Source organism: Coregonus lavaretus (genome assembly GCF_964263955.1).
Source record: "Coregonus lavaretus genome assembly, contig: HAP1_SCAFFOLD_616, whole genome shotgun sequence".
NCBI lineage: Eukaryota > Metazoa > Chordata > Actinopteri > Salmoniformes > Salmonidae > Coregonus > Coregonus lavaretus.
Window position 1 is genome coordinate 11237 of NW_028162767.1, and position 12941 is coordinate 24177.

General features: G+C 42.7%; 1 protein-coding gene across 1 annotated transcript; it reads left to right on the forward strand.

Annotated features, from left to right (window-relative positions):
- Positions 1–8159: 8159 nt before the first annotated feature.
- LOC311118893 (homeobox protein Nkx-2.5-like) lies at positions 8160–10721 on the forward strand (the record flags this gene model as incomplete). The annotated part of the gene is made up of 2 exons (XM_084193655.1): positions 8160–8970; positions 10087–10721. Exons 1-2 carry the CDS (start codon positions 8508–8510, stop codon positions 10719–10721), a joined length of 1098 nt encoding a protein of 365 aa, XP_084049781.1. The 5' UTR covers positions 8160–8507.
- Positions 10722–12941: the final 2220 nt, after the last annotated feature.

Below are 12941 nucleotides of genomic sequence, written 5' to 3' on the forward strand. Positions count from 1 at the left end.
GTTTGCTGATGTCAACGTTGTGAACAGAGTGCCCCATGGTGGTAGTGGGGTTATGGTATGGGCAGGCATAAGCTCTGGTCAACGAACACAATTGCATTTTATCGATGGCAATGTCAATGCACAGAGATACCGTGAAGAGAGCCTGAGGCCCATTGTCGTACCATTCATTCGCCGCAATCACCACAGGTTTCAGCATGAGGTGGTGGCCATGTCACAAGGATCTGTACACAATTCCTGAAAGCTGAAAATGAAAGCTGAAAATGTTCCAGTTCTTCCATGGCCTGCATACTCAACAGACATGTCACCCATTAAGCATGTTTGGGATGCACTGAATCGACGTATAAGACAGCGTGTTCCAGTTCCCGCCAATATCCAGCAACTTCACACAGCCATTGAAGAGGAGTGTAACAACATTCCACAGGCCACAATCAACAGCCTGATCAACTCTATGCTGCGATGGAGCTTTGTCGCGCTGCATGTGGGAAATGGTGGTCACACCAGATACTGACTGGTTTTCTGATCCATGCTCCTACCTTGAAGGTATCTGTGACCAACAGATGCATATCTGTATTCCCAGTCATGTCAAATCCATAGCTTAGGGCCTAATTAATTTATTTCAATTGACTGATTTCCTTAAATGAACTGGAACTCAGTAGAATCTTTGAAATTGTTGCATGTGGAATTTATATATTTTTTTACCAGTCATATACAGTACCAGTCAAAAGTTTGGACAGACCTACTCATTCCAGGGTTTTTCTTTATTTTTACTATTTTCTACATTGTAGAATAATAGTGAAGACATCAAAACTATGAAATAACACATATGGAATCATGTAGTAACCAAAAAAGTGTTAAACAAATCAAAATATATTTTAGATATGAGATTCTTCAAAGTAGACACCCTTTGCCTTGATGACAGCTTTGCACACTCTTTGTATTCTCTCAACCAGCTTCACCTGGAATGGTTTTCCAACATTCAATTGGGTTGAGGTCAGGTGATTGTGGAGGCCAGGTCATCTGATGCAGCACTCCATCACTCTCCTTCTTGGTCAAATAGCCCTTACACAGCCTGGAGGTGTGTTGGGTCATTGTCCTGTTGAAAAACAAATGACAGTCCCACTAAGCGCAAACCAGATGGGATGGCGTATCACTGCAGAATGCTGTGGTAGCCATGCTGGTTAATTGTGCCTTGAATTCTAAATAAATCACAGACAGTGTCACCAGAAAAGTACCCCCACACCATCACACCACCTCCTCCATGCTTCACGGTGGGAACCACACATGCAGAGATAATCCGTTCACCTACTCCTCACAAAGACACAGCGGTTGGAACCAGAAATCTCACATTTGGACTCATCAGACCAAAGGACAGATTTCCACCAATCTAATATCCATTGCTTGTGTTTCTTGGCCCAAGCAAGTCTCTTCTTCTTATTGGTGTCCTTTAGTAGTGATTTCTTTGCAGCAATTCGACCATGAAGGCCTGATTCACGCAGACTCCTCTGAACAGTTGATGTTGAGATGTGTCTGTGACTTGAACTCTGTGAAGCATTTATTTGGGCTACAATTTCTGAGGCTGGTAACTCTAATGAACTTATCCTCTGCAGCAGAGGTAACTCTGGGTCTTCCATTCCTGTGGCGGTCCTCGTGAGACCCAGTTTCATCATAGCGCTTGATGGTTTATGCGACTGCACTTGAATAAACTTCCAAAGTTCTTGAAATGTTCCGTCTTGACTGACCTTCATGTCTTAAAGTAATGATGGACTGTCGTTTCTCTTTGCTTATTTGAGCTGTTCTTGCCATAATATGGACTTGGTCTTTTACCAAATAGGGCTATCGTCTGTATACCACCCCTACCTTGTCACAACACAACTGATTGGCTCAAAAGCATTAAGAAGGAAAGAAATTCCCCAAATTAACTTTTAACAAGGCACACCTGTTCATTGAAATGCATTCCAGGTGACTGAGTAGGTGTGTCTAAACTTTTGACTGGTACCATATATTTGTATTTTATATAATTGAATTGTAAATGTTGGTATGTCAATCCCCTTATTTGAATGCACTTGTTGCAACATTTAAAATGGGCCTAGAGCATCATTTTCAATTATATAAAACACAAATCGTTGCTAAATCAGAGCTTGTGTGATGAAAACCGATTTAAAAAACCCAAGGGCTTATTTCTATCAAAGTATAGAGAATTAAAATGTGAGGTAAATGTTTATGACTTGTCTAACCTATACCCTATAATAATTTCGGGAAAATGTGCTGATTCAGTGCAAACGAATCTTTTAACCTATTTTATTAGTAAAACCAATTGGCGTAAATCAGTTCTTGACCTTGATATTGCCGTTGTTGATTAATTATGCCTATTCTATAATAACCTAAGGATAAATATTTGAACGTTATATTTGGATGCAATAATAACTTATTTTCCCAATTTTTTTGTTAATTGGAGAAGTGCTTAAAAGTCAGAAGACTAACCCCTTCTTATCTATACATTATTTCACTGGATACTTCCTACAGCAATTGTCCAATAAAATAACCATATTTTCGTTGATTTTACAGGCACGTTTGATGGGAACTAAAGAAAAGAAAATTAAACAAAATGCCATTAATGAAAATAGAAAGACCTAATAATGAAATTACAGTAGGCCCTATACCAATATATTATAAATAGCCTACATTTTCATAAACCAATCTTAAATTATAACGTGTCACTTTGGAAGGAAACTATTTTATGATCCTTCATCCGAATAAAGAAATAAAGTTAAACCGCCTTGTATTGAAGAACTTCTTTCAATACAAACTGCAGATAAGTCTGTTCAGCCGGTCCTGACCGAGTGACGTAGGGAAAGCCACCTGCAGAGACGACGCAAACGTCCATTAATCAAATCAGCAGACTGGTTATCTGACAACTGTTGTCATGGTCGGAGCACGCAGCAAGAAAACATAACCGGTATCTACATACAGTACGAACAAACAATAACACATATAGGACGACATGTTTTGTGATTTTACCATGATAGAAACTATGATAGTGTAGTAGGCCTATAACGTTCATCAGAATACTACTAAAAGAAAGTGAGACCACAGCAACAGAGCAACATTTTGGCGCAAAGGAAGGACACTTTTTGGGAAGCTTCAAGACATCAATTTTCGATTGTGAAAGTACGTTTTTTTACGCATGGAAACATTCCTTATTCTTAGATCATATAGCCATGGTCTGGTCGCCCATCGTGTTTGTAATTGGAGGCATCTTACCTTGTGAAAAACACCCTAATTGTCCATAGTCAAATGTCCAAAACAAACAAACGAACCGGCCATCCCCACGTGCACTCTTCTCAGTAACGTTAAGTGCAAAGGGCGTGTTTACTTTGAGCGCGGGCCTCCCTTTAACACTCTCAAATGGGCCGTTGTAAAGGGCGCGCGGCTCGAGGCCCTGGGAGGAAGATGCTGTCCCAATCTAAACATCGCGAGCGGATGAGATTATCTCTCGTCTCGCTCCCTTCCCTTTTCTTTCCTCTATAGGCTGCCCAATGGTTCCAACAGCAACCAAGCATTCTGCCCTGGCGCCTATACTTGGCCACAATTGACAGACGACAAGAGGTGTAGCATTTCCTTTTGTTGCCCCCCCCCATACCCTCTACCCCTTACCCCCCACTCCTTTCCCAAAAGACAGGTAAACGCCTAACCCTGAAATCTCACTGAAATCTCAGACCCTCCTGATTTGACACAGAAAACAAGTGAAATATGGAAGAAACATTGTTTGAAACAGCAAAGACCAAAGGCCGGCGACGGGCTATAGGCTATTGTTCTTCCATTTTGATTTATCTTAATACTTTAACACTTAGCACAAGGCGGCCACATACTTTAATACGTGCTATTAAACCTATCAAAGAGTGCGGAGAGATATTAGGCCTTGGCCTATGTGATTCATCCCGACATAAAGCAACCTCAGCATCCAGAGAGAGAGAGACTTGGGGAGGTTCGGTGTCCGCGGTGGTCATGCTTTGATCATGGCGCTGCGCCGAGGAAAGAGACGCGGTTAAGAGACGTCACGTGGCATAATAAGGTGAGAAAATCCGAGGGTTCTGTGTTTTGTCCAACAGCGTTTGATTCTCAACGCTTTTCCGCCTCTCGTCGTTTCTGTTCGGAAGCCACGGCTGCAGTCTATAACGGGGTAATAAAGAGTTGGGGACTGACTAACCGGTCTATCGGCCTATGCACCTAAAATAACACCAGAACAATGAAGAATAAAGGCTAAAAAGGCACAGACATTTCTGCGCAAATGAATGCAAATCAATATAATCAACGTTAACATATGAGTTTGCCCAAAAATAACAACAACGATTACTATTATGAAGATGTAATAAAAGCATAATAGCTAATTCGTTTTTGACAGCACAAATTAGTTTTTGGACACGTTGATTGTGAATCATAATAATCATAATAATAATAATCATAATAATAAATTATTCACAATCAATGTGGCCAAAAACTAATTTGTGCTGTCGTCTGAGTATCCAAATAGCCTTCATCTACTAATAACTTGAATTAATAAAATCACTATTGTATAAAAGGCATGATAATGAGTAGAACACAGTAGATCTCTCTCTACAATTACTTTTTTAGGCATAGTTTTATTTATTTTCTTTCTAAATTAATTGCCCTTTTCGTGAAGGCCTATTTTCATTGAATGTACCCAACAAATACAATTCAAAAAGGTTGATAACGTTTCGTTCATAGAACAAGTATATGCCACTGTGACCATTTAAACAACGAAAGAAGGTAAGTGTAAAATAAATAGGCATATGAATTGGCACTAGACTACCAAAATATCCAAACAATTAAAATTAACTTCCGTGCAATTACACATTCTCGCAGTATGATTCATGCAGGAGAAACATTTGGCCTAAATGTAAAGAACGTTTTTAAAAGGCTACAATGAATGTATGTTTTTCGAGATGCTTGTTGTTTTTTTGATAAGAAGTTAATGGAAAAAATGTTTCAGTCGTTCGTGTAGCTATCGAAAATATAACATCCACCTAACCATCCATCAACAACGTATAGCATAACTTTTCCGGCATGAATACAGGCCTCATGTAGCTCAATTGGTAGAGCATGGCGCTTGCAACGCCAGGGTTGTGGGTTCGTTTCCCACGGGGGGCCAGTATGAAAAATGTATGTATGCACGCACTAACTGTAAGTCTCTCTGGATAAGAGCGTCTGCTAAATTACTTAAAATGTAAATGAATCTCCTAAGCATGGGGCAAAACTATTTTCCAATGCTTCTCCTTGACCTCAGAACGCATCGCGTTACCCAACAATCGCTTAGCGTCGTTGGATTTAATGCTTATTTAAACTACATGATGGTGGCTCGGGCCCCGTCGTCCCGTGGCCAGTCTAAACACAGTCCACCGGTGGCCTTGTTAGGCACTATTTTACGAGTGTCCCGACTTCCACGAGGACATGACCGGTGGCGTTGATATACCACGAATCAGAATGCGCGCCGGCGTGTCTGCGAGCCGTGTAACCAGACTTCATCATCAGACATATATCTGACAATATCCGCCCTCCTACTCCTCTAGGTCTCTCTCTAGTCAGTTAATCATTGTCATGAGTAGGCCTATACGCCTCTGCGCTGTCTTGCTATGGTTTATGGTTGGGCCTAGCCGGCATCTGTATTAAGTCAGATTTCAGATCAGATTTGAGATTGCATTTGATTCGACTTTATGGCACAGATATGGTGCACGCACATTTGAACAAAGGAACATGCAAACACACACACACAGCAAATGGGTGGACTAATCTGTCTGTCAGAGCTAGATAATACCATGGCACCTCTCTGCTTTGTGTCTGGTGAGGGAAAACCCTGCCTCGCTGCCATGCATGAAAAACGTTACTCAGGCTACAGGAGTGACTGTGTAAGTGAGGGACCGGCGGAGAGCCGAGGCCACATAGTGACAGCCGTGTGTGTGTGTGTGTGTGTGTGTGTGTGTGTGAGTGTGTGTGTGTGAGAGAGTGTGTGTGTGTGTCTGAAACGGAAAGGGAGTTGATACCGAGCAGATTGTATTGGCTAAAAACGTCAATCAGTTTTGCTGGAGGAATGTTAATTGCCGCGGATGCCCTGCTTATCGTCCCCACGGAGTTATTAATATACCCGGATAAGGAGGCACAGAGACACCGGCCATGGGCTACTGCTGGAGCTAGCTACTCTTCACGTAGGCTTTTTGTTTGCTTATAATGTGTACAGATGTGCACGGCATCTTTGGGCTAATAGGCTGCTGCAGCACCGCTAGCTGATAGGCTAGGCTACACTTGTTATTCGGTTATTGCCAATGACGTACTGTTCAAATGTGTTGAATTACAGTAGTGCTGCATGGTATGTTATCATTGATCAAAAACGTAGATCTGTCCTTCCACAGCACTAATTAATGGAGGGGCCGGTGCTGCGTTTTTGCATGCAGCTTGGGGAAGGTCTGAGGACCGAAACGTATACCTGCTGTGATGCATCTGCTCTGACATTAAATACAAAGTGAGTTTTTTCAATGCAGTAGATTTGCACCCTTTCCTTTTTGATTCATGTCATCATTGGTGCATTGTGAAGCATATACATTGAGTGTACAAAACATTAGGAACACCTTCCTAATATTGAGTTGCACCCCCTTTTTCCCTCAGAACAACCTCAATTTGTCGGGGCATGGACTCTACAAGGTGTCGAAAGCCTTCCACAGGGATGCTGGCCCATGTTGACTCCAATGCTTCCCACAGTTGTGTCAAGTTGGCTGGATGTCCTTTGGGTGGTGGACCATTCTTTATACACACGGGAAACTGTTGACCGTGAAAAACCCAGCAGCGTTGCAGTTCTTGAAAACACTCACGCCGGTGCCACCTACTACCATACCCCGTTCAAAGGTACTTAAATATTTTGTCTTGCCCATTGAATGGCTCACACACACACACAATCCATGTCTCAATTGTCTCAAACCTTAAAAATCCTTCTTTAAAGTGTCTTCTCCCCTTTCATCTGTCTGGAATGTATGCACTCACTACTGTAAGTCGCTCTGGATAAACGCGTCTGCTAAATGACTAAAAAGTACAACTCTACACTGATTGAAGTGGATTTAAGAGGAGACATCAATAAGGGATCATAGCATTCACCCGGTCAGTCTGTCATGGAACGAGCTGGTATTCCTAATATTTTGTACACTCAACGTAGAACCACATTTCATTTCAACAAACAGAACAAGCTACATAGGCCTATAAAACCGTATAGGCCTACTATGTGGGCGGTTCCCCGCACAAATATTAAGCCCTAGACTAAAACGCATGTTTAATGGAGATTCACTACAGAAAGTGTTTGAGTCCAATATCTCTGTGTCCGGGAAACCGGCACTCAATGTGCATGGCTGTATGGAATTTGTAGGCCTGGCAGAGGCCGGACACTTGACCTACACACAGTGACAGACATGTAGCTTGGCGTTTTCTCCTCGTGCTTTTGCTCGATAGCCTGCACAGCTTTCCCACTCACGTCCCCATGAGATATGGAGGGATTACGCACCGCACGCACATCCATAACTTGTCATTGACGTAGTTCAAAACAATATCTACAGGAACATTTGGAACGGTGCACTATAGATGAAGTTCACAAAAAGGGACAATTACTTTATTTCCTCGTTTTCGCCATGCGTAAAAGTCATATTTGAATTCCAGTTGATGGCCTATTTCGAAAGATATATATATATTTGTCAGGGTGTAGGCTATTTCATGCACTCCTGGAAAGAGGGAGCATGCACATGTGTTTGATGAGTGTTTTGTCTCTCTCCAGCGTTCTCAAATGCCCCAAAGTAAGTCAGCAATAAATCCACAGTCAAAGTTCCTACTCTGCTGTCCTCTCCCCGATGTATTCGTTTAGGAGAAGTGGTGCACCACCGGTGTGATTCCGGACCAAGTTATATCGTAACAAATCATCCAAAACAAATGAATAAGAATAAAACTGATAAATGCGTAAATTAATGGGCAACCTATAGGCCTATAGCGCAGAAAATGTAGGGAGGGTATTATATATAGAGGGGGGTTGGGGGGGGGGTACAATGGAGGCGGGTCACCCTCTTCTATACCTCCGCTCCCCTCCCAACGTCACCAAATACTTAGCTCGCTCGCGCACTGGCTCCTCTCACCACCTTCCCTTTCTTTCTGTTTCATACATCCCGCCCCAGACCTAGACCAAGTGACATCACGGGAAGAGACAAGGGGCTTCGCCCAGCCCTGCTCCCAACTCCAGTTACAAAAACACACAGGAACTGAACTGTCAAAAGATCGCACCGCACTGCTGGTTTGTCTATAGCCTATGGAGAACCAGGCCACACTTATAGGACTAAGCCTAACCAAACCTTTGTTTCTTTTCATCCGGGGATGAGGTGGAATATCCAGCAGTTTAGCGCGCGCACCTCCGATTACCGAGCCTCTAAATCAATGATTCTTTAAAACGGGGTACATAGTATCATATGTTACTCAGCGGGTTCCATTTCCTTAATGCGCGCGAGCAGGACCTCGATGGCATGATGCTCCCGAGCCCACTCACTTCCACGCCGTTCTCAGTCAAGGATATTCTGAAACTCGAGCAGCTAGAGCAGCAGCAGCGATCTCAACAGCACCAATCTCGACATCTGGACCCGCAACAGATCCAACACCTGTCCCACACCCAACAACACTTAGTACAGCCGGACTCGACCCAGCAACAGCAGACCCAGTCCCAGCATTTCCAGGCGCCACCGTCCTGTATGCTTGCTTCAGCGGTCAACAGCCCTCGGTTCTCGGACGGGGAGGACAACATGGCTTACATGAGTTCTCTGGCGGCCCGGGACCGGCATGGAGAGGCCAGTCTGTCCCCGGAGATGTTCGTCCATTCCGGGCTGGGCCAACTGACAGACCCGAAGCTGGAGGTAGACCTGGAGGATCAGGAAAACAGTGAGTAGAATAATATGATGAATATTATGAGATTTTTGTTCTGCTGAAATTATGTATGAACAAAGGGACACAAAGCATCGCTTTGAATAAATGATCTATTATAGCCTCTCTCAATATACAAACTCATGATGGTTTGCATCGACTGTCTATATAAAACCAGAAAATGTAAGGATAAAGCAATAAATTATTCCGGAATGTGAAAATGTATTTGTTTTAGGCTAAATGTTAGGCGCAGGAGTTTTGTGAGTGTATTATGATTTCAAAAGACGAACGAGGCCTGTTAGAATTCGACAAAACTACATTTTAATCCAAAATGGGTCTGGAGATTTTTAAGTAATTCATTAATCTCGTGTATCTGATTTGTTGAATGATTATACAAATAAAACATTAATTTAGTTAGGCAGGAGAATAAATATCTCAACGGGTATAAAGATGTTTTCATTATGCTATTGTCTTTATTCTAAGGGCTGAATAGACTGATAAATTAGTTTAAATTATGTTATTGGATTATAACTACTTTATGGCCAATAGAATAGCATGAATGTAAAGAAGTCTTAAAAATAAACGACACCGAGTAGGCCTAGCCTGCAACCAAGTGAAAGTAAACATTGTGGAATAATTGTTGTCTTTGGTTTTGATTTATGGTCATACCTTTAGACAGCTGTATATAGCCATGAATAATTCTCACTATATAGTGCTCTCTTGTTTCTTTTACATAATTTATCTAAACTCATTTATCGTGAAATATACACGTTTTGAATAGTTTGGATTAGACGTTTTAGTGTCACGGTTTTTAGTTTTATTTGGAGGGTAGGGCTATACTGATTGACAAAATAATTACACATTAATATCAGTAAAACTAAAGTAGTAGCCTATACGCATTCAAATAAAAGACATTATGAAATATATGTACACAAAAATATGTTGTATTTTTATAGGCTACTTCAATAAACTATTAAAGAACGCCTACGCCCCCCACCTCGTAATCTGGTTGAGTCGTTTGGCGACTGAAAGTATATGCTTGAGAACTTTTCAGGACACTGCATTATAAAAGCCAATATTCCTATTTTTCAGAGTAGCCTACAAATTGTTTATGCTCATCTCTTGACACCACAGAGAGCTGTGGCGTGGTGTCCAAGCCGCTGGAGGGAGAGGACAGCGGGCAGGGGGACTCGGAGCGGCCGGCCAAGCAGAGAACCAGACGGAAACCCCGGGTCCTCTTCTCCCAAGCCCAGGTGTTCGAGTTGGAGCGGCGTTTCAAGCAGCAGCGGTACCTGTCCGCTCCGGAACGAGAACACCTGGCGAGCACTCTCAAACTCACCTCCACGCAGGTCAAAATCTGGTTCCAGAACCGACGGTACAAGTGCAAGCGGCAGCGGCAGGACAAGTCCCTGGAGCTGGCAGGACATCACCACCCTCCCCCGCCAAGACGAGTTGCGGTGCCGGTCCTGGTCAGGGATGGGAAGCCCTGTCTGGGCGGGACTCAGAACTACAATGCTCCGTACGGGTCGAACCCCTATAGTTATAACGGATACCCAGCCTACACGTACAACAACCCGGCATACAACAGCAACTACAGCTGTACTTACACCAGTATCCCTACTCTCCCCCCATCCACCACGGCTAACCCCTTCATGACCATGAACTTGGGGAACATTGGGGGGCTTAGCGCCTCTCCCCAGCCCCAAACGCACCAAGGGACAGCGGTCACGACATGTCAGGGCTCATTGCAAGGGATCCGGGCCTGGTAGCCCCACTCCGGTTACACCCGGGATCAAACCGGGGCATTGTTTTATACCCACACCGGTGACATTAATCGAATCCTCTCATGCAGCTTTTTAAGGGTTCTTCCCCTTTTTAAAATAAAGATAGTTATTTCTCAGCAGTATCTCGGAAACAGTGTTGTTTTTATGTAGTTATAGGCCTTCGTGTCTGCCTGGTGCGGTGGCTGTCGTTGGATTAAGACTGAAAAGGTGCAAATTCAACATGTTTACTCCACTCTCGGTGACGGTCATCAGAAAGAAGCTGTGCGTAACGGTTGAAATGGATTTATGACCAACAATGGTCGCATTTTATTTGAATGACCAACTATCCAGTTAACGTTGGATAGATAGGATAGGCCTAATCACCAGATAATAAACGTGATAATTGTGATATACGGAGTAAATAGTCACTTGTAAGCATGTGCTTAAAAGGATGTCCGGATTATTCAACACTGATGGCCTATAGGTGGAGTTTCCCAATCTACTGTTCTCAAGGACTTGCTTGATATTTCTAATATTTCTTTAGCCATGATGACAAGAGAAGAAAGAGAGTGTTTGATTGTTTTGAAGCTTATGTAATTAATTGACATTTATTTGATTAATTCCATTATCGCATTAAAAATATCCTGGAATGGCAGAAATTGAAATGGGATGTATTCCAACCTTGAGTTCTCAACACAAATAACAACATGTTATAAAATCTCATAACTTGCTTTCGAAAACGAATAAATTCCATATTTTGCTACTTTGCGCAAACATTCCACGGTCCATTACATTCTTTGTGAGGCTCTTGAGAGTTTTCTATGGTGGGATCCTAATTCTCCCAGTGTGTGTGTGTGCGTGTGTGAGAAAGAGTGAGGAATAGGCAAACTTCCCGCTATCTACAAGTTGTTCTAATTTGGCAAGATGTCTGATATTATTGAAATGTCACCTGCTTTACGATGTGCCTTTAAGTACGAGTATATACAATGGGGATAGCGATAAGCAACAATGTTACAAAATGCTGGACAAGAACAATCTCTGCAAAACACTTTCATCACAATCATCTTCAAAAAGCCACATCCAAAGTAGAATAGACGACTGACAATGAATAGGCAACATTGAGGCATGAATAGTCTCTTGGCAAGATACGACATGGATATCAAGACAAGAAAAGACTCATTCTCTCTCTTTAGACACAATTTCACTAAACCCGTGCACAATATTTCACTGAAAACTATGAATTCAAAATGGCCTATTCCCGCAATAGCAGGTAAACGTATTGCAATTGTAGCCTACTTATTCGAACCCATGAAAATAGCTTTTTTAGTGCTGGTCCGACTCAGGTTGTTAGCAACAGCTTTGTTATAAAATCTTGCCATTTAGAAATGTGTCGCGCCCGGGAGGCGGTTGGAAAAGGCCAGGCAACAGGCACACTCGAATTAATTGTGCGGGTGCCAGTCTGTGTGAAAAGAGGAAGTTATTCTCCCTTTGAGGCGCTTTAAGGACGCGATTAGCCACCTAAAATACCCTGAAAGAAGTAGCTCGAGCGGGGCTGGAGAGGCCGAATAATGGGCCTTATTGGATTCCTGGACAAAAGGTGTATGGTAGGCTGGCCCGGCCACTCAGCAAAGACAAAAGAACCCAAGAGCTGAGAGATTGACGTCCTAATATTCCAAATTGAGGCACAGGCAGTGCGTTATTTTAACTGGCTGCGCTATACAGCGATTGGGATAGGGGAAAAAAGTGTTCACTTTTGTTCGCTTTTGGGGAGGTTTTTGTTCCAGAAGAAAGGGCCTCTGATTGGGGCGGGGAGGGAGAGCCCCAGCCGGGGCAGCAGGGCTGGAGGTTAGGCAGCGGGGGGCGGCTGTGTGAATGAACGGTTATTATTGCTACAAGTTTCACCATTTCTGTCTATCTGCGGGAATGGAGGATAAGGAGCAGAGCGAATTCAAGGAGGAGAAGAACCATGGCGGCCTGGTTATGAGAAATTGGGCATTGCGTTATGAGAAAATAATATGTTTACAGAAGATAAATATAATGCAAAGGCATTTGATCTTTCTTAACTCTCAATTTTGCAACATGTCGAAAATACACGAGGCTATTTGAAACAGCCTAGCATAGGCTATAGACCCAATGTCGGTCATTTAATACACACTGAACATTTGTATTAAGATACATAAATCGAAGTAAATTGATAAACCTAATTTATTAAAAGACTAAACATAG